The sequence below is a fragment of the Denticeps clupeoides genome, chromosome 15 (genome assembly GCF_900700375.1).
Source record: "Denticeps clupeoides chromosome 15, fDenClu1.1, whole genome shotgun sequence".
NCBI lineage: Eukaryota > Metazoa > Chordata > Actinopteri > Clupeiformes > Denticipitidae > Denticeps > Denticeps clupeoides.
In genome coordinates, this window is record NC_041721.1 from 3543841 (window position 1) to 3565824 (window position 21984).

Consider the following 21984-nt stretch of genomic DNA (forward strand, 5'->3'; position numbering starts at 1 on the left):
GTGTGTCGGAGTGTGTGCGTTGGTCACATATCGCTTGAAGGGCCTGGAACAAATTACAGGAATCGCGGATTTTCCTGCGTGTGGGAGAAGCTGACTGAACCAAAATGGGTTTTAAATGCCCAACACGTGGCCCATAAATAAGCCACACCCTTTTCAGGTAGGGGTGAGGGAGTTGTGAGCTTAAATGAGTTTATACAACGCTATTTAAAAAAATAAGAGCAAGGAGAGGGTTCAAAAACCTCACATCTTCCGAATGTAGAGGAATAAGCAGATTTAAAGGGGAAATAATTACCCACCCGGCCCTTTTTGTTGTCATTTTTTGACATGCAGGAGATGAACTTGAATGATCTTTTTAGAATCTAAAAAGCCTGTAGGCATGATTGACAGCTCAAAACACACCCTACTTCCTTATTCTGGGCAAGTTAACCCCCCGTCGGGTCAATACAAGCCTGATCTCTGATGGAGACATCTCGAGACCATGCCAACTGTCATTCTGATGGGTGAACTACTGAACGTGCCTCACGTGCTGCCATTTTTTAAATATCCCGTTAAGTGTTGAATGTCTAAAAGCAAAACCTGTCCACTCCCTGGACGATAATAACTAAAGGACGAGAGAGGAGCAGGGGAAAAACATGGGACTTTATTCCACATCAAAATACAGTGATGCACTCGTCCAAATGGTTAAAAGTCACTGTTGATTGGCACCATACTGCAGGAAAACACCATAAAAGTCCATCAGTCTGTAACAGTCCTTCTGAGACCCTGTTTACAAGAAACAAAGGGGCCAATAAATGAGCGACGTCTGGGAACAAAAGACACTTGTGGGGTGACACCCGCTGTCATTCTCCTCATTCTTCTCCTGGAAAGCACAAAAGGCGCTGACAGACGGAACCACGGCGACAGACAGCTTGTCAAAAAGACGAAAACCAAAACGGGCAGAGGAGTTGCTGATGTGTGGGTGCGTGTGTTCAGTGCATCAGTCAATACACCTGGCTGTAAAATAACTTTTACATACGTTTAGATATAATCTCTCTGGACTCTTCAGGAGGCAACATTTATTAAAAAATAAACAGAAAGAAAGAGAAAAAAAAAAACATGTGACCCCTAAAGTAGCTACTTATTGGCTAATTCTGTGTGGCCTCCAATGACGGAGCAGGGTGACACTCCGCCCATCTCTGATTGGCCGAGCTGAGAGTTCAGGCGTGTTGACAGCAGCAGCTGCTCAGTCGCCGACGTCGCTGTCCTGATCACCGATGACCCACAGGAAGTGAAAGCTGAGAGCCAGGAGCGCCGTTCCCAGAAGGTCGCCCAACGCGGTGAGGTACGGGATGGAGAAACTGTCGGGGTCCTTCCCGCTCCGCCACATGGAGTGGACCATCCAGTCAGCGATGCAGAGCAGCAGCAGGACCTGGCGGAGACGAAATCCAAACCTTCTCACTTCCTGTGATGGCGTACACGCCCACAGAAACACAACAGTCTACTGGCCCAGACTACAGCGGTAAATCTTGGCTCGAGCCGACCCGGATTGGGGCTCAATTTTTGGGTCATGTTGTGTAAATCAAACACAAACTTCCGGTCTATAGTACCTATCCTTTCCGTATGATTCGCTTCTTGTAAATTTGTTTCGGTGTTTAGTTTGTATATAAAATAAAAAAAAGTCACCTGCAGCAGCGCGGCAGCAAGGTACACGGCCATGAAAATGGGCGTGAGCGTGGTGTGGCCGCTCTTCATCAGGTGGATGGTGTAGAGGAAGATCAGGTGGCCCGGGACGACCAGAAGCAGCAGCACCTGTGCCGAGCGGTGATTGGCTCCTGAGAGAAGACAGGACCAGTAAAGAGGCGGCGTGGGTGGCTCCTGCCCCGCCCCTGCTCCCCCCCCCCAACACTTACCTGAGCCACAGAAGGTGCGGCAGGGGTAGTAGCAGCCTTTGGCCTCCTCGGGCACCTCACCCGGAACACTGTGGAAGTGGAGGTAAGTGGAGAAGCGGCTGGACTGGATGGCCACCAGGTTTCCGCCGATCCCTGCAGGAGAGAGAGAGAGAGAGAGAGTGACATCATGACAGACCTCCAGACTCTCAGCCAATCCCTGCAGGAGAGAGAGAGAGTGAGTGACATCATGACAGACTTCCAGACTCTCAGCCAATCCCTGGCCACCAAGAAAAGCTTGGCGACTGGGAGAGGTTCATTTACGCGGGAATGTTGCTGTTTAAAATGGATCTTCACTTACTATTCGTATAGACACAGAATAAACCAAGACGGTGTTCAGGCTGCCCTAATATGACAAACCGTGTTGAATTGGTTCTTATCAAAGGAGTCAAACAGGACAGTCTTCAAAAAGCAATAATATAAAAATGTACGCTTTTGGGTTGATTTAAAATCACCCTCAACCTCATTATATGATCCAAACATTTGCTGCTTTCTTCAACTTCATCAACTTGTGTTCTTCTGCACATTCATGACATTAGCCACATTTTTACATTTACGGCATTTTTTTTTTTATCAGACACCCTTATCCATAGCGACATTTGAGCAAAAAGACATTGTGAATGTGGCCCTATGGAACAAATAAATCATTGAGAATGAAGCCATTTAAAAAAAAAAAAAAAAACACACACACACACACACACACACACACACACAGAGACTGTACAGACTCCCACAAGACAAAGACACTTTATGTCCTCAGACAGTAATCTGGGTCAGTGGACTGATGGTACTGAGGATGTGTGTGTGTGTGTGTTGTAATTGCGTCTCACCATTGATGACCGGGGTGTAAACCACTATACCAGCCAGGTTCGGGTTGGACAAGGTCTTGTCGAGGATCAGGCCTCCAATACTGCAGAGTGAAACAGCAGCACGCGTGAGAGATGAACGGATCATAGGAAACGCCTGAGCTCACACATCTTTCCACCCCTGTGTGCGTCTGACCTGCTGATCAGCATGGCCGTGATGACCGGCTCCCAGCCAGAGTAGAGCAGCATGCGGCTGGCCGGGTGTTTGGAGGCGACGACGATCCAGACGGGCGTCAGACAGAGGAAGAAGGCACAGACCAGGGAGGAGACGTAGGAGTGGGAGTCTAGAAAGAAGCACACACACAAGCTTATTAGTTACTTTCATTACAATTGTGTGTGTGTGTGTATATATTAGAGGTGGGCATAGATTAATTTTCTTAATCTAGATTAATCTCACTGCAATCTTGGAATTAATCTAGCGTAAAAAAAATTAATCTACATTAATCTACATTAATCTAGATTAAAATGGCTCATTTGAATTCTGCCGAAGGCATTCAGAATATGTGTGCTGCCCAAATAATGACTAAAAGTAAGTCTTTGAGAACGGGTTTCTAAAGACAGGTGGCGCATTAGACCAGGGGCTCATCTCCTGTTTCCAAAATGCATCACAAACTGCTTGAGAAAGCTGTTCTACTATGATAATTGGTGATGAAAATAAATTATGTTCAATAAGATGTACTTGTGTTTACCAACTGTTTATTCAGTTAAATAGCTGCATCCATGTTACCACGTCACGTTTGATGTGGTAATTTCACAGATCGAAGACTCGTTCTCGCCCCCTACAGTGCAATTCCGCTAGGTATACATCCGCGCTAAAATATCAAGGTGAAAGTCATCATAGTGTAGCGGTTCTTCTTCTGCGTTGTGTAACTTTTTGGATTTCGTTTCTTGAACCACAAATGATGAGCTGACACCCAAGAGATTTTCTGTGTAAAGTGTATTCTGTACAAAAAGCAAGGTCGCGTCAGAACTTTGCGTCTTTCTGCACCTCTCTCTACAATATACAGTATTAAAAGAACATAAATAAATATTCACAAAATAACACACATGCAAAATATTCCTAATATGTACTTAAATTAAAATGAAAGAAATAACTTTTTGCACACAAACCCCACGCAGCGCTCACGCCATGTGTCCTAGAGACCTGAACCGGGTCTCAAAAACAAAATAAAAGTTTTTAGGAAATAAGAAAATAAAAGACACAAGAAAGAAGAAATATACTTATAAATCTAGTGTAACCATTTAACTCCGGCACAATATCTTGCGTAGTATAGACCCAGCTCCCAACCCAACTTTGTGAATAGATTAACGGCGATATTTTTTTAGCGCCGATAAGTCTCACGTTAACGCCGATAATGGCCCACCACTAGTATATATATATATATATATATATATATATATATTTACAGCATTTATTAGACGCCCTTATCCAGAGCGACTTACAATCAGTAGTTACAGGGACAGTCCCCCCCTGGAGACACTCAGGGTTAAGTGTCTTGCTCAGGGACACAATGGTAGTAAGTGGGATTTGAACCTGGGTCTTCTGGTCCATAGGCGAACCATACATACATGCATGTGTGTGTGTGTGTGTGTGTGTGTGTGTGTGTGTGTGTGTGTGTGTGTATATATATATAAATAAATAAAAAGAGAAAGAGAGAGAGAGAGATGATGTATCGAGTTCCTCTCAGCGCTATGTTCCTCACAGAACCTTCCCCACAAATAAACACACACAGACGTCTGAATATGAAATCACACCCAGCCTGGAAGCTGCGCTGTGTGTGTGTGTGTGCGCGCGTGTGTCACTCAAGCATCTGGCATCAAAAACAGGTGACTCCACCGCACTCCTCTGATCGGAGCACAAGAGGCCATTCAGCAACTCTGGACTCTGTACTTTTCCGTCCGAGGAACCGTGAGACCACCGGCTTTTCATTCCAAGATGGGACCGGGTCAGGCTGGCGCGGGGAGCCCCCTGCTGCAATTCTAGATCAATACTGAACAGTAGCCATGACAGTGAGACTGGCGACCCAACAGTGCGACGCGACTAATGCAACAAACACCCAGACTGCAAGGAAGCAACTAGAGATATAATTAATATGGGTGCGTATTGGCAAGGAGCTCACAATACAATACATATCAGCATACATGGGACATGATACGATTATAATCATGATATACTGTGATATTTTTTTCTTTTGTGAAGTGATTGTCATTGTGAAACACTGCAGCACAGCACACGGTGACACAACGAAATGTGTCCTCTGCTTTTGACCATCACCCCTGGTGAGCAGTGGCCAGCCATGACAGGCGCTTCAGTGGCGCCTCAGTGGCTGCTTCCTTAACCGCTAGGCCACCACTGCCCACGTTGTACATGTTGCGATATTCTACAGTTCACTGAAAATTAAAAACCAGAACTGATATACAAGATGCCGTATACGATGGGAGAGGACCACGTTACGTTAATAATTCAGTCAAAACAACTTAATTCAGAACAGAATTTTTCGACTAAATTAAAAATTTATATTTCATTTTCTAATGTCCCTGTATCGAGTCAATATCACCACATAAAAAAATAATCACAATATATATCTGTATCGATATTTTATAATACCCCTAATAACTAATGTAACTAACCAGACAATTACTAAATGACAAAAATTAGGGACAAGACTACACTAAGGACGTTTTCACACGTTTGGTCCGTCACACATGACTCCGTAGAACCAGTCAGTTAATTGAGGTTGGCGAATTGTGTTGATGACGTCATTTCCGGTGAATGTCCCATGACTTCTACAGGCCGCTCTCCTCCTCATTAGAATTTAAAGCTACAGCCACCGAAATGGCGCGGCCTGGGGAAACCTCATTGTGTGACTCGCCGAAAGTGGCTGTAATTCTGCACCAAGGCTTCAGAGTTCAGTGTTAAAGTATTTGGGGGGCCACTAAAACCTACACAAATGCAAAAAAAAATAAATAAAATGTTGTAATAGGGGACCTTTAAAAAGGTCCAGAAACATAGTGGGAAAGTGAAACGAGATCAGCCCACAAGCGGCCACCACTGGGGTGTGGGCAGGTACCACATTTAGCTGAATCGGACGTGCATGTGACGGCGAACACCCTGTCCCCATGTCTGAAACAGGCCACTGAGGGAGGTTTGTGAGTTCTGGGGAAGGTAGTGCAGGTGTGTAAGTGTGTGTGTGTGTGTGTGCTAGTACTGATATTTGATTATCCCGGCCTACCACAGAAACATCCGCATCACACGCGCAAAAAGAGTGGCGCAACATTGATAATCTGTAAAGTTAGCAGTATTCCTGTACTTGACTGACATTCACAGATCTTCGATGTATTTTCTCTTACCCAGAAATCTCCACTTTTTTTAAAAAAGCTGCTCTTCAGATTTAAGGCGGTCGCTGCGCTTTTGAAGCTATGCAACGTGTCAAAATAAAAGTTCCAAAGAAACAGGGAAAGACAGGGAATGATTTAATATACATTAATAAAGTGCCGCAATATGAATTTCGTGCAGTATCGCACTGCCCTAGTGTCTGCTCTGCTTATAGATGTGACCAGAACGCATTATGTGTGGACGTCCAGGAGTGCCCCCTTCTGGTGACTGATGCAAACACGTGAAAAATATGACAAAATATTGTAATATTATCAAATATAACATGACTTTTCAAATAAACACATGCCACTTTTGGCTCCTCCCCTGTCTCTCACCCAGGCAATTGTACAGTCCTTGGCTGATCCATGCCAGGATGGCCAGGGTGATGAGGTCTCCAAAGCTGGCAGCAATGGGAGTGGCCACGTTGTCCGGGTTGATGCCAGTCTTCTTGGAGCCCACGATCACACCCACCATAATGATACCTGAGCCAGAAAACACAAAAGAGGATGATAAAATTAGACCAATTATGGATGACCTGGAGCAGATTCCAGGACGAACTTCGAACCAGTTGGTCAGGAGCTGCAGGACGCGGAACAGGTTGTTACGGCAGATCACACCCAGACAGCAAGACGTTTACTCGTGATATTTTACCAAACAGATGAAAGAAAGTGAAGAGAGTGAGGCTGAACGAAATTAAAACGAGTCTGACCTTGCAGAAGTGAGGCGATGAACGCCGTGGCGACGCTGCTCGAACACAGCAGGACCGCATGGCTCATCTGAAACTTCCCTTCCGGGATCCATCCCAACACGACGGCGGCGACGGCTGCCAGGAAGCCCACGACCGTCGCCTGGACCTGTTATTCATTTTATTGGGAAATCTTCAACTCTTTTTTTTTTTATTTTGAATCATCATTTATATCAAAGGTCCCCATGACATGACAATTTGACTGTGAGACAAAATAACGTTTCTCCCGAACCTGGTGCTACATGTAACATTAAAGACTAGACAAGGTGACAAAGTGCACGTGTGCAACACAGACACACTTGGCTACATAAAGTGGAAACAGGGGATACAGTGTCCCCTGTTAATACGAGTTCTCCCAGTCTGTCTGTGGTCCTGCTGTTGCTATAAATGGCGATAGGCGTAAAGAGCGCTTTGGCCGTTCTGCATCGCCATTCAGAGCACTGCAGCTCAGACGGTCAGATCCGGAACTTGTCCCCTTATGACATCATAAGGGGAAAGCTTACCTCATGTTTCTCATGAGAATTTCCCTCCCCTAAAACATTATCTCCACCGACCATCATGGCTTCCAAACATGCGATAGTATTGATTACGTCATTTCCACGAGTGCCCCCTCAACTTCTATAGGCCTCTCTCCTCCTTGTCCCGCCTCTCTCCTCCTCATTAGCATTTAAAGCTACAGACACCAAAACGCTGGGGGAAACTGGGATATGTGTGACTGGGTAAAAGTGTCTGTAATTCTGCACCATGGCTGAATTTCAGAAAGAGACTTCAGACACAGTATTTTGGAACCACTAAGACCGATATAAAAGCAAAAAAATTATTATGTCAGGGGACCTTTAAGGTTGTGTGTGTGTGTAAGAGAGAGAGAGAGTGTGAGTGTGTGTGGTAATATACTTCTTTACCTGCTTGAGAGCGAGGTTCCCAATTATCAGGTTCCATTTCTCAATGGGCGAGTCCATTTTCCCAACATTCACCTGGAACAATAAGGGTGGTAGTAGCCTAGTGGGTAACACACTCGCCTATGAACCAGAAGACCCAGGTTCAAATCCCGCTTACTACCATTGTGTCCCTGAGCACGACACTTAACCCTGAGTGTCTGCAGGGGGGGGACTGTCCCTGTAACTACTGAGTGTAAGTCGCTCTGGATAAGGGCGTCTGGTAAATGCTGGTAAATGTAAATGCAATAATAACACTCACTGGTGCAACTTCCTGAATAAGGACGGACAGTATCAGTGTGGGTCAGTGTGCGGTTGGAACTGAACACCAGTCAGCTGGTTGCCAGTTCAGTCGTTCCTCAGTGGCATCACTGCTATCTGGGACACACTGTTGCTCGTCTGTAGCAACCAGACACTTCAGCCGTTTACTCTCTGTCCTGACGGGGAGGTGACAGAATCACCACAGTGGTGTTAAATATGCAGATACACACACACACACACACACACAACCGGCATGGTAGATGTACTGCATTTATCAGACACGGCCTACTTATCCAGAGCGACTTACGATCAGTAGTGACAGGGACAGTCCCCCCCTGGAGACACACAGGGTTCAGTCTCTTGCTCAGGGACATGATGGTAGTAAGTGGGGTTTGAACCTGGGACTTTGTGGTGGTGTGGTTCTTAGGCAAATGTCTTACCCACTAGGCTACTAGAAACAGCGCTTCTAATTAAATGTAACACACACACACAATGACGTCTGTTCTCAGAAGTTCTTGTATCGTTTTTGCCATAGTGTCGTCATAGTTCTGGATGTCATCAAAATGATGGGGCCAAAAACAAACACCTGCTGAGCAACTGACTCGTCATATTTCTGAAGTCAGCGTCTACAGCAAATTAACTGACCACGGTGGTGATGTCACATGACCAGAAGGACAGACAACGTACCGCGGTGGACAGTCTGGAGGCGAGCGTCATCTCCAGGTTCCCCTTCAGCCCGAGAAGAGCAGGAACCAGGATGAAGATCTCGCTGACGTACTTGAAGGCCTCCCAGTGCTACCAGAAAACAGGAAAGGAGGAAAAGGAGAGGAGGGGGAGGAGTCATGATAATTTAAACTGGGCTTCGGCCAACCAGAGGTTTTACAAGTTAAGCGACGCCCCTCACCTGAACAATGTCCAGCACCATGCCAGCCGACACCGTGCCGAACCCGGCCAGCAGGAACGGCACCAGGATCTGCAGCACCATGGCCAGCAGGGATTCTTTGGGCATGTTGCGCACGGCGGTCAAACCCTGACCCTCATCATCATCATCATCATCACATTCATCTTCATCCTCCTCATCTTCCTCACCGTCCTCTCCTCCAGACCCCGGTCCACTGGGCAGCATGGGCGCCACCTCGCTGTAGCGGCCTTCTCCAGAATCCGACAGGCTCACAGAGGCTCGGGAAGCGCGGTCGGAATGCCGGCGGCTCTCCCGGTGGCTGGCCTCCGAGCGGAAGCCGTTCTGCAGCGGATCCGGCTTGGCGCTGCTCAGGTCGGACATGGTGAGCCGTTCCTCCTGTAAGGGGGTGTAGCCCGCAGGCCCCGCGCTCAGCGAGGGGATTCGGCCCTTCAGCGAGAGGCTCCTCCAGCCACCGCTACTCACGTGTGGCCCCAGAGCGCCGGCCACAGCGCCCCCTATGGTTCGGAGGTTCATGATGCAGGCAGCGGGTGGGCCGTCTCATCTCCGGTGAGGACGTGGTGGGGAGAACGCAGGTTAGGAACACTGCCGAGGCGCCATCATGGTCCACAATATCGCCCAGCTGTAAACAGAATAAAGATAACAGTTCATGTTTACACTAAATGGCCACACCCACATTTTTTAAAAATGAGCCAATAACCAAAATTAAAGTTTAATATATGACTGCGGGAGGAAGAAAAATATCTTTACTGGAGATCATTCGCTACACGAATTGTGACGTCAGCGCACGTCGTCATAAACCGCGGAAGGCGTTTACAACAGGGTAAACATTTAGTCAGTTCCTAAAACTCTTTTAATGCATCCCACAGTACTTGGCTTTTTAATTTCACAGCATCCGTAAACTGATGACACGGCAAATAAGGCGGAACCGACAACCATGAGCAGGAAATGAAAGAGCCTCAATTTAGACCCTGGTTTGGATTCGGATTCTCGATGTAAACTCGTTTGTATTGCTTTAACCTTTAAGGATGTAAACATGCGGCAGTGGAAAATATACGAGTCGCTTTTCCGGAGATGCGAGTGTAAAAATCCGCAGGAACGGACCGGAACGGAACACATAACGACGACTCACCGCCGCGTTGCGTGGCGTGGCGTGGAATCCGGGACACGGCGCGACGGCGTCACGGCGCAGTGACGCGCACTTTCGGATGGAAGTAAAACACAATTCGGCGGCTGCGCTCCGCCGTCCGCGTTTGCGCCGCAGACGCGACCGCGCATGCGCAGCGAGGACCTGGACACGTGTGCGCCTCGGAAGGAACGCGGACGAATAAGTATTTCATATATATATATTTTTAAGCTCTTTTCCCCAAATATTTCGGACGACTATTTCGCATTCTCTGTCTTTTATCCGTGGTAGATAGATGTAGTGTTGACTACATATATAGACAGAATAAAGTGGGGCGCCATTCGCCTCCCGTCCTGCAGGTGGTGCCGCTGAGGCGAGGTCGTGACGTCATCACACCAACACGGAAGTCATGTGGGAACCAAGCTGAAGATGGAACACGAGAGGAAGGTCCACGTTTCTCAGGAGTTGTTGTCCTGTGGAAACGAGCGGTGTACGTTATTTTTATTTTATTTTTTTAACTCCTCCCTTTTTATAAAGCGTACATGTGTTTATATCTGCTCGCCTCCTGTTTTTTTGAGTTGCATTTGTAAATTCAATTTGTTGGTCTCCAGCGGTTCAGGAGAAGCTGCTGCTGAAGCCCCGGTCGCCGCCGAAAACCTGCAGAGTCCCGACGAGTGGCGGTGAGTTGATCTGCAGTCCGCATAAACGCGTTCGAACCACCGCGGTCTACAGAGTATCATTTTACATTTACAGCATTTATCAGACGCTCTTATCCAGAGCGACTTACAATCAATAGTTATAGGGACGGTCCTCCCTGGAGGGTTAAGCGTCTTGCTCAGGGACACAATGGTAGTAAGTGGGATTTGAACCTGTTTTTTTTGGTTCATAGGCGAGTGTGTTACCCACTAGGCTGCTACCATCATATGTGTGTGTGTATATAACCGTATATGTATGAGTGTGCGTGTATATATAATATGTATGTGTGTTTTAGTTTTGGAGCGGCTCCACTCTTTCCTCCCCAAGATCGCTCAGGCCAACGAGACACTGAAGCAGTGTATGAGTTCTGCTCCGGAGGGCCACTTCAACATTGAGAACGTTGAGGAGTCCAAGAACGTGATAGAGATGGTGAGTTTCTAGTGGCGGAGTTCTACTTATGACCTCGTCTCAGGTCTTTACACGTACGGCTCAAGAACCAGGGAGGTCGAATCGTGTGAGAAACGATGTTTGTGATGTTATGTGTCAGAGTAGTTAAGCAACCTTCCTCCTTATTACCAGGCATAACTAAGCTTTATATAGTAGGTTATATCATTCCCTGTCTTTCCATTAGGAGCTTTTATTTTAAAGCTCTTCTAGTCAAGAGTAAAAAAAGAAACATCTCAGTTGTTGGTAATATCAAGGTACAATTTGTTTATGAGCGACTTCATAATAGATCAGAGGATCTCCAGATCTTTAGAGAAGAGTTTCTTTAAAAAAAAAAAAAAACCCTCAGGGCATTTGTTTCTCTCTTTACCAGGACGTGGCCCTTGTTGAACTGAGAAGCTCTTCTGACGAGGCAGAATCATCGGAGGATGACAATTCAGACACAGACTCTGAAGAGGATGAGAAGCTGAAGCTACCAGGAGATGGGAGTAGGAAACGGAAAGCAGACATCCAGGTTCTGGAAGGGGAAGACGTTTAGTGGAACCCTGAGAAGAGGTCTGATTGGGCAGAGCTTGGTTAGCTTTTGTATTTATTTTAGTATTTTTATTCCTTTTTTGGAAACAGCCGTCAGAATTTTGGATAATTTTTTGCCTTGTGACATTTTAAAGGAGAACCAGAGTCGGTGAAGTTGTGTTCTCAAGGAATTTTTACTTTCTCCTGAAGAACTAAACCATTAAAAAAATGGACTACTAGGGTTGGGTAGAGTCGGCTGTGGGCGGGATTAACAACAAATACTGTTTCCGGTCTTCCTGTTTGGAATGCAGTAATTCAAATGACGTCCTTTCTGCAAAATAAAACCTATTTACAGACAGGCTGGGGTGATGTTCACGTCTTCTATAGCTGCCCATGTGGTGGGTTCATATGAACCCAAGGATTTAAATGAAAATAAAATTCCAGCCACTGGTGGAAAGGTTCAGTTTCCTCTGGTCTTCCTCCGGCCGTTTATGCAGGGAAGGAAAAAAACATCCCGATTGAGTCATTTAAGATGGCGCTGTAGGCACATCAGCTCGGCCCGTGGCAGCGAAAAACGCCCCCCTCCTCTCCCTCAACTCTGTTCCTCTGTAGTTCAGTACTCCACTGTCACCGCTTTGGTCCGGAGGTATTCCTGCAGAGCTTCTTCTCCTGAGGGGAAAAGGGGCTAATCAGCGTGATTGATGTAACCTGCACATGCATTCTTCTGATATTCTGATGGGCGAACTGCAGACGTCACAAATTTAAAAAATCTGCTCTTAATATCTCATAGTTCAACACCTTCGGCTTGTTTATTTTTAAAAATGAGTAGGTGTGGACTATATAGCTAGAATTTATGCTACGCCCTTATCCAGAGGGCCTTACAGTCAGTTACAGGGACAGTCCCCCAGGAGACGCTCAGTGTTAAGTGCCTTGCTCAGGGTTTGAATCTGGGACTTCAACCTGGTTTTATAGGCGACCTGAGACTGGGCTGGGAACCACGGTCACGTGCTGGTGCGTTCGTTTCCTCACCGAGGTCCTTGCCAAACCCAGACTGTTTGAAGCCACCGAACGGCGCGGCCACGTCGGTCTTGTTATATGTGTTGACGAACACAGTTCCCGCCTCCAGCCTCTCGCTCACGTACAGGGCTTTGCTGATGTCACGTGTGAAGACGCCGGACGCCAGGCCAAACTCTGTGTCGTTGGCCCGGCTCAGCACACCTTCCACGTCCCTGAGGACGCAGGCAGAGAGAGGAGAGTCAAGTGACGACATAGAGCATTTACAGTATTTACCATATGTTCTTATCCAGAGCGACTTACAAACAGCAGTGACAGGGACAGTCCCCCCTGGAGACACTCAGGGTTAAGTGTCTTGCTCAGGGACACGATGGTAGTAAGTGGGATTTGAACCTGGGTCTTATGGTTCATAGGCGAGTGTGTCACCCACTAGGCTACTACCACCTTGAGAGCAACTCAAGTGTAATGAGAAAAGGAGCTGGAACGTACCCGTCCCTGAACTTGGACACGACCATGATGGGCCCAAACGACTCCTCTTTGGCAATGAACATGTGATCCTCCACGTCTGTGAACACCGTGGGCTCCATGAAGAACCCTGGAGAACCACAGGCAGCCCTGCTTGGTTACCGCAACAGAAATGTAATCCGCTACTATACTTACGTAGAGTTTTTTTTTTTTTTTTCATGCATCTGTACGTCACTACATTATGCAAAATCTGTTGTTCATTTTTACTTATCGATGTGAATGTTTTCCAAAAGGAGGGAATTTAAACTTATTTAGCAGGTAAACACCCCCCGACATTACATACGTGTTTTTTTTTCTGGTTTTATACTAACACCTCCCTTTAAATTGTCAATCTGACCTGCCTGGGTTTCTAATAAAATTTGCCTGTTTGCAAATGCTTTATTCAATAGTCACTGTGGAATGGAAATAGTTTGCCTGCAATATTTTGGGCTTATTTTAATTAACGTTTGTCAAATGAGAAACATTCTGTAAAAAAAAAAAAAAATGTGCCTAAATTTAGTTGATTAAGCAACTTTCCCCTGGTGAATCTAACTCAAGTACTCTGCTTGTATACTTCGTCCCCCACTGGTTACACGTTGAGGGTTCGCTGCACTCACCTGGTCGGCTCACCTGCCGCCCCCCGTACACCAGCGTCGCGCCGTCCTTCACCCCGACCTCACAGTACTCCAGCAGCTTCTCCAGGTGAGCCCGGTGGTTCTGGGGGCCGTGGTCTGTGGATCGGTCCAGCGGGTCTCCGATCTTCATCTTTTTTATTTCTGACACCTGGAATAAAGGGGCGGCAGGTGGTGACGACGAGTCGAGGGTCACCGGATAGTCACGTTTTTGGTGCCGTCCTCACCACTCGGCCGATGAAGTCATCATGGATGGATTCTTCCACGAACAATCGCCCGGCGGCGATGCAGTTCTCGCCTTTATTAAAGAACACGGCGCCCATGGCCTGTGTGCAAATTCAGAACTTTATTCACTCTGACCGGTGTATCGCCTATGGGTGTAAAACTGGCCCCGCCCTTTTCTGCCTCACCATGCGCACGGCCTTGTCCATCTCACAGTCGCTGAAGATGATGAGGGGCGATTTGCCACCCAACTCGAGGGAGACCTTTTTCAGGTTGCTGAGGGCACAGCTGGGAAGAGACACAAGGTTATACCTTCATCATGATGATGCATTCCATAGTACCTCGTAAATGGGAGCATGAAATTGGATAAATTTCAACTCACAAATAGTGACACAAAATGTGTCCACTGCATTTACCGGTCACCCTTAGTGAGAAGTGGGCAACCATGAATGGCACCCAGGGAGCAGTGTGTGGGTGATGATGTACCTTCATCAAGGGAACCTCAGTGGCACCTTGGCATTTCGGGATTCAAACCTACAACCCTTCGGTTACCTGCTAGGCCACCCACTGCCCCAATGGGAAAAAAACGCGTCTGCGTGCGTCTGTGCTTGGTTGGTTAGGTTTTGTATTTTCACTGCATTCAAATTCAATTTTCAATAAAATATCAACAATATATAATATCAAATATGATATAAAATTTCAATAAAATATTTTTTTCTCTTGCTTCTGTTTTTGTTTTCTGTTTGCATTCTGCTTGCAATCTGGTTATGGTCCACCAGCACAGAATGCAAATAATTGTAATTTTCTTCAGTTTCTTATCCTTTTGTCCAGGAGTGTAGTCAGTATTCAGCCATCAACTCTGACCATGCCCACTAACCTCTTCATGATCTGTTTGCCAATGGGGGTGGAGCCGGTAAAGCCCAGCTTCCGAATGTCAGGATGTTCGGACATCCTCTGGCCCACCAGACCACCTGAGGCAGAATGAATTGTGGGATTGATTGATTCAGAGAAGTCGTCTCTTTTGACCCGTCTGCAGTACCTGAGCCAGGTACGATGTTAATGACCCCTCTGGGAATCCCGGCCTTGACCGTGAGCTCAGCGAACTTAAGCGCAGTCAAAGGAGTTACCTAAAAACAAAGAACACCGAACCGTCAGAGTCATTTAAAAATGAGGGTTCAAATTTGTGTGTGTGTGTGTGTTACACCTGTGCTGGTTTTAGGACCAGTGTGTTCCCAGCAGCTAGACAGGCGGCACTCTTCCATGCAAGCATCATCAGCGGGTAATTCCAGGGTATGACGATGGCACACACACTGGGGGAGGAGGAACACACACCAAGCTGTGAGCTGAACTGGTGGAACTGGGTGTCCGGTCGGTTGGTCGGTCACTCGCTCACCCCAGTGGCTCCTTCTTGGTGAAAGTCAGGTTGTGATTGGGCCTGGCCTGGTTGATGGGTATAGTGGTTCCCTGAGGATCACAGACTAAGCGGGGTGAGCATCTGTCTCACACACACTCGTATCATATCGTGTGTGTGTGTGTGATAACTCACATGGATCTTGTCACACCAGCCTGCGAAGTACCGGAACGTCTGGATGGACATGCCCACGTGCGTTTTGAGGGCCAGTGTGTAAACGGCTCCGGAATCTATGGATTCTATGGTGGCCAGTTCCTCCTGGTGTTGCTCCATCAGGTCAGCCAGCCTGGAGGTCAGAATGTACATGTGTATCTGAAAGTGTGTGTGTGTGTGTGTGTGTGTGCGCGCTCACCTGTACAGCAGTTGACCCCGGTCTCGCGGGTTCATTCGTCCCCAGGGTCCCGTCTCAAAAGCCTCTTTAGCTGCAAACACGGCTTGGTCCACATCCGCCACAGATGCGTACGCCACATTGCAGATCACCTGACGGGACAAGGACCAATCACAGTCCTTACGTTCACCATGCTCCGTCCCCTGGAATGAACTATTACAGGCGGGTTCTGTCTGTGTGTGTGTGTACGTACAGAACCGTCTGTAGGGTTAATGGTGCTGCAGGTTTTTCCATCCGCTGCATTCTGAAATTTGCCGTTGATGAAGCACTGATGCGGCATCTTCACTGTCATGTTGTTGACCTCTTTCATTACCTGCATACCAACAAGAATAACATCAGGCGCCGCATAAACGCCATGTCTGAATGTCCGGCATCTCCATCCGACACTCACATGGTCAATGACCACTTCCTCCTCCCGATCTTCTCCTCTGCAGCGCCGCACCAACATCTGGATGAAGTCGTGAAAGGTGGAGGCCATGTACACGTCCTCGTTCTGCATCTGTAGACCCCCACACCTTAACTTTACCTCCTCCACCAGTCTACACACAAACACACACACACCGTCACAATCAGGTCCACCGGAAATCCATCTTTTGTTCGGAAAAGATGTTACGTTTCACTCTGACCGAACTACGTCCATTGACGCGGCTCCAGACTTGAAGAAGTCTGTTGTCTCCTCGATGGCTGCAGCGCTGCTCAGAATGCCCTTCCACACCGCCTGGAGAGGACAGACCAAAGAGAAGGTGAGGAACATGCTGAAGAGAGAGTTCTCTCCTTTCTTCAGATGCTAACCTACCCGGATCTCCTCGGCCATCTTCTGCTCAGCTTCAGTCAACTCAATGCTGCTGCTCTCTTCAGACGAGAAGAACTTGGATGCAGGAATCATGCGTCCACTGTCGAGCTGCAGGTTCCTCACCTGGACCTACGTTGAACAGCAGCATAGGTGACAACTGAGCACCTTTATATCCAGACAATCCATTGGCTGCAGGATTTAAGAGTCCAGTCTTGAGAAGATTACTTAAAAAATGGAATTTAATAAAAGTACAAGTTAACCTAATTTAAATATAATATTAGTGTAACTATTTCAATTACTTCATGTAATTAATGTAACTAATTATATTTGATTACATTTATAAATTATGAATGAATATTTTTAACTGTTAACATTTTGTAAATTTGTAACCTGCCAATGTTTACTTTGTGTTTGCATTAATAAACTCGCAATTGAATTGCCTCCATCTTAGTTTCAGAGCCCTGCTATGTTTGTATTGGCCACGGGATAATACGTCACAGCAAGAAAAGGTCACAGTTCAGCAAAATATATCTTTGACAGCGGTTAGTGCAGAAGCTCTAAGCCAATTATTGTACATTTAAATTTATTTGGAGTGCGTTTCTTTGTTTCTGACATCACTTTAATGGCTGACGTTTACTAGCAAAAATCAGTCTGGACCCCCCCCCCCCCTATACAATATTAATTTCTATACAATATTAAGATGGAACTAAAATTGTAATAATTCATATTTCAGTAAGTAAGTACAACATAATTACATAACTTTTTCCTCCAGTGACTGTGACGGATTACAATTTTACAAAATGTAATTATATTATGTAATGTTGTTACATGTAACTTGTTACTCCCCAACACTGTTAGTAACACATGACAGTCCAGGGGTCCCAGTCCCAGATCATTAATAACAATGATGACAATGGTTGGACCAGGTCTGGGATACCCTGCAGTCTGTCATATTCACATGTGATACACAGCAGCACAGCACACGGTGCACACAGTGAAATTTGTCCTCTGCATTTAACCATCACCCTGAGTAAGCAGTGGGCAGCCATGACAGGCGCCCGGGGAGCAGTGTGTGGTGACGGTGCTTTGCTCAGTGGCACCTCAGTGGCACCTTGGCAGATCGGGATTCATACCGGCAACCTTCTGATTACGAGGCCGCTTCCTTAACCGCTAGGCCACCACTGCCCACCAATGCTAATTAACCAAACACGTTTGGTCATTTAATGTAGTTCACAGACCAGAATCTTCTAGGGTGGAGTTCCACTTTATTCCGGCACTTACAGCATTCCCGTCTGCACCAAACAGCACCAGGCCGCTGTCCGTTATGAGGCCCGGCTGCGCTGCACCTTCTACCTCCACGGGCTGCCCTTCAGGTGCTGGACTGGTCAGCAAGGATGAGCCATAAAGAGTGACCACCTTCACACACACAGAGAATCACATGCTATCCGCATGGCACAAGAACCGCTGAATTATGATTATATTTCTGTGTAGGAGTGATGTTGTGTGAGTGGGCGTGGCTTCCACCTGTCCATCAACAACCGTCCAGGCACCAGGCACCTTGTCGTGGCCGCGGATCCAGTTGTGGATGAACTCGGCTGGTTGGGCGAGGTTCACCTGGCCAAGAGAGAAGTGTGGGGAAGAAATTTATCCAGCGGGGGCGTATCTGCTGGTGGACCTCCAATGGACCTTCACTATGAGAGGATCTCCTGTGCCCCTGTTTTCTGATTTTGGTCAGTACTGCCCTGCTTAAAAAAGTACAGTATAGGACCCTCACCTTGGCGTTGGACTTCTTCTGGATGCCCTCGTAAGAAGCCCCCTCCTCACTCTGAGGAATCCGCGGCGCCTTCCCCTCAGCGATGAGACTGACCGCCTCCGCCTGTGACCACGCCCCCCAAGACAGAACACACACTTTACAGTGTAAAATAGAAGAGTACGAAGTCCACCGGACAGATATGGTACTGGGCAGATATAAGTATGAATGGGAGAGGGTGGTTGTCATGGTTACCATGGCCTTGATGCCCTCAGGAAAGAGGAAGCGGTTGTAGAGGGAGTCGACCGTGTCGTTGGGCTCCACCGCACACTGCCTCTGCAGCAGGATGGGCCCGGTATCCAACCCGGCGTCCGCCCAGAAGACGGAGAACCCGGCGGTCTTATCTCCCTCGATCAGGGTCCTGTCACACACACACACACGCATTTCAGCGCAAGAAGCCATCGTCCAAAATTCTCATCGGCGCCCCATCACGCACCAGTTGATAGCAGAGGCGCCGCGGTGGCGCGGCAGGATGGACGGGTGGTAGATGATGGAGCCGTGCCGCGGGTGGTCGATGACGTTCATGGGGATGAACTGGGTGCAAAAGGGCAGGACATTGAGCTCCGCCCCCACAGCCCTGTATGCCTCCACCACCTCTGGGATGGGTTTCCCTTTGACGCGCCAGCGCGGAAACTTGAAGACCGGAGTCCCGTCCTTCTCGGCCGCCGCCGCTGTTCGGACAGAGGGCAACGATGAGCGCTCAAGACCGCGGGGCTGCTGCACCTAGATACGTGCCACTAGGAGTCACGGCAACTTAACGACAGTTCAGGAAAGGAGCGTCCCTATTGGACGGTCCCCTTCTGTCACTTATCCAGGTGGCCTAGCGGTTAAGGAAGCGGCCCTGTAATCAGAAGATTGCTGGTTCGAATCCCGATCCGCCAAGGTGCCACTGAGGTGCCACTGAGCAAAGCGCCGTCCCCACACACTGCTCCCCGGGCGCCTGTCATGGCTGCCCACTGCTCACTCAGGGTGATGGGTTAAATGCAGAGGACAAATTTCACTGTGTCCATCGTGTGCTGTGCTGCTGTGTATCACATGTGACAATCACTTCACTTTAAATGGATCCTTTCTGAGGGCCTCTGGGAGGGTAGAAACACTGCGACTCATTTTCAGCTCACTGCACAGTGGTCACAATGAGCTAAAACAACAAGTCCATTCTTCCAGAGCATCAGTGTGGACAGCACACACACACACACACACACACACACACACACACTCGGGAGAGTCGCAATGGACCCAGAGACCTTTGAGGGGTGACTCCCACGGATTAAATGATGCACCCGGACACCACAAGGTCCCCCTGTCACTCACCCAGAGGGTCCGCCTTGCCATCCTTGTCCGGGACGGTGAACACGCCCACCACCTTGTGCCCCTGCTGTTGGAGGAGGGAGTAGACCTCCTGTCCGAACAGGCTCTGTCCAATCAGGGCGAGTTTCAGCCTGTTTTGGGAGCGGACCTGCGGGAGAAGGGGACGCGGAGTCGGTTTCAAACGCGCCGCGCTGACCCCGGTGACCCGAGAACCCCGCCCACCCTCCCACCACGCTGACGCAACCCGCGCGGGCCGGCGACGCGGCGACACGGACGCGCGCGCTACTCACGGGGCTCGTGCAGAAGCTCCTCGCGCGGATCGCCGTCCACAGCATGGCGGCCACCGAGGCTACGGGGCCGGCGCGGGGCGGACGAGTGGCGGCCGGCCGGGCGTCGCTCCGGCTTAAACCGCGGCGTGACGTCGCGGACACGCCCACCCGACGTGCGCGCTCGCGACTGCCACGTCTAAAAGCGTCCACCGTACCTGCCATATCGGGCTACACCGCTTCCCTCCGGTCCCGTTATAAACGAGCCCACCAGTCGAAACGAAAGCCAACGTTACAATAAACATTTACCACATTATTTATGTAATGAATAATTATAATAAACATTTTATGTTTGGATAAAACTGCAATATCTGATGTTGCTGGTGAGCATTCTACACCCTGAACTTCATGACCAATCACAACTTTAATAAGTCACCCATCCTGGAGGAAACGAGCCGCATCTCCATCTTTTCCCATCTTTTTACTTCCTCTGTCCAGATGTCACACCAAGGATCTTCAACCCACATCCCTTCACCCTGCCAGTTATTTAAAGTATGTGGCAAATGGGTGGTAGTGGCCAAACGGGTAACACACTCGCCTATGAACCAGAAGGCCCGGGTTCATATCCCACTTGCTACCATTGTGTCCCTGAGCAAGACACTTAACCCTAAGTTGCTCCAGGGGGGGACTGTCCCTGTAACTACTGATTGTAAATCGCTCTGGATAAGGGCGTCCGATAAATGCTGTAAATGTAAATGTAAGACAAGAATGGTACTCCACACAAATAGATATTCTGAGAGATGTTTGCCAAGGACGGGTACATTAGTAGCAACATTAGTGGGACAAAAATGGTAGGACTCACAGTTTATTCATACTATGGAATGTTAGCATTTCACCATAGTGTTGGGCCAGGCTTGGTCTGTTCTGAGAGAAGATGTTCTCTGTTGGACGTTGCCGAAATGTACAGATAAAATCTTGCCAGGTTCAATAATAATAAAAAACCCTTTAACCCTTTAATCCCATACATATCACATTTAAGACTTGCCTTTCTGAGACCCCTTGCATTACCATAAGATAAAACATTTGTATAAAACCCTTTTGTATACTTTCTGATGCTTGTCTTCTTCCTTTTGCACTACAATAGTTCTCACATACTTTACTTTATTTGGCAGACGCTTTTATCCAAAGCCGGTATAGTTATAAATCCCTCTATTGAAAAGTAAATCCCTCCACAATACTGTGTTTTGAAGAATCAGTTATGCAATTTACTGATTGAAATGTGATTTTTACAATATAATTAGTATTTGGAATAAATATATATCTCTGATAAATGTCTATGCAATGGCTAATTTACAGATGGCCAAATTAAAGTTCTCTTGCTTGATGGAATTGAACTCTCAAAGCAGAGCATGATGAAGTTGCCCGGAGTTTCAAATACAGTTAAAAAAAAAAACCCTGAAATGTGAATTTCCCATAGTATCAAATATGATACAAAAAAACAGACTTGCAAATAATTTTTTTAAAGGGTCTAACAAAAACTAAAAACTATTAGAAAAATGTATTTTCTGTCCATTATTTCTTAGTTCAGGCATTAAAGGACACACCTAATTTTTTATATATAGCTTGCCAGTGTGCGCGCTCTGGCACGACCCGATAAGCAGTCCCCACACACTGCTCCTCGGGCGCCTATCAAGCAAAGTTCATGCTGTGAGACTTTTTTAGTTTAGTTAATATTGCCAGTAGTGAGAATATAGTGTTTGACTATATTTTATATAGACCATAGAATTAAAGTAATCTGATGAGGAATGTTTTAATATTTAATTTTCCCCC

General features: G+C 47.4%; 3 protein-coding genes across 4 annotated transcripts; 1 reads left to right on the top strand and 2 right to left on the bottom strand.

The window, feature by feature from the left end:
* Positions 1-618: 618 nt before the first annotated feature.
* On the bottom strand, positions 619-10313 carry slc41a2b (solute carrier family 41 member 2b). Its single transcript, XM_028953966.1, has 11 exons — positions 10160-10313; positions 9013-9649; positions 8796-8903; positions 7815-7886; positions 6877-7021; positions 6503-6649; positions 2928-3075; positions 2756-2835; positions 1890-2021; positions 1663-1811; positions 619-1408 (listed from the first exon to the last, which is right to left on the bottom strand). Exons 2-11 carry the CDS (start codon positions 9541-9543, stop codon positions 1223-1225), a joined length of 1698 nt encoding a protein of 565 aa, XP_028809799.1. The 5' UTR covers positions 9544-9649; positions 10160-10313; the 3' UTR covers positions 619-1222.
* nopchap1 (NOP protein chaperone 1) lies at positions 9847-12164 on the top strand. Of its 2 annotated transcripts, XM_028953968.1 has the most exons (5): positions 9847-10358; positions 10513-10643; positions 10765-10833; positions 11145-11278; positions 11667-12164. In XM_028953968.1, exons 2-5 carry the CDS (start codon positions 10583-10585, stop codon positions 11829-11831), a joined length of 429 nt encoding a protein of 142 aa, XP_028809801.1. In that variant the 5' UTR covers positions 9847-10358; positions 10513-10582; the 3' UTR covers positions 11832-12164. The 2 variants fall into 2 exon arrangements, with proteins under 2 accessions (XP_028809801.1, XP_028809800.1); XM_028953967.1 differs by having other exon boundaries at positions 9847-10643.
* On the bottom strand, positions 11982-20317 carry aldh1l2 (aldehyde dehydrogenase 1 family, member L2). The gene is made up of 23 exons (XM_028953965.1): positions 20179-20317; positions 19892-20036; positions 19017-19251; positions 18776-18941; positions 18545-18646; positions 18295-18384; positions 18052-18186; positions 16774-16899; positions 16604-16695; positions 16369-16516; positions 16171-16290; positions 15942-16069; positions 15725-15875; positions 15572-15642; positions 15383-15488; positions 15218-15305; positions 15056-15149; positions 14367-14466; positions 14184-14282; positions 13942-14107; positions 13310-13415; positions 12836-13035; positions 11982-12475 (listed from the first exon to the last, which is right to left on the bottom strand). Exons 1-23 carry the CDS (start codon positions 20221-20223, stop codon positions 12420-12422), a joined length of 2769 nt encoding a protein of 922 aa, XP_028809798.1. The 5' UTR covers positions 20224-20317; the 3' UTR covers positions 11982-12419.
* Positions 20318-21984: the final 1667 nt, after the last annotated feature.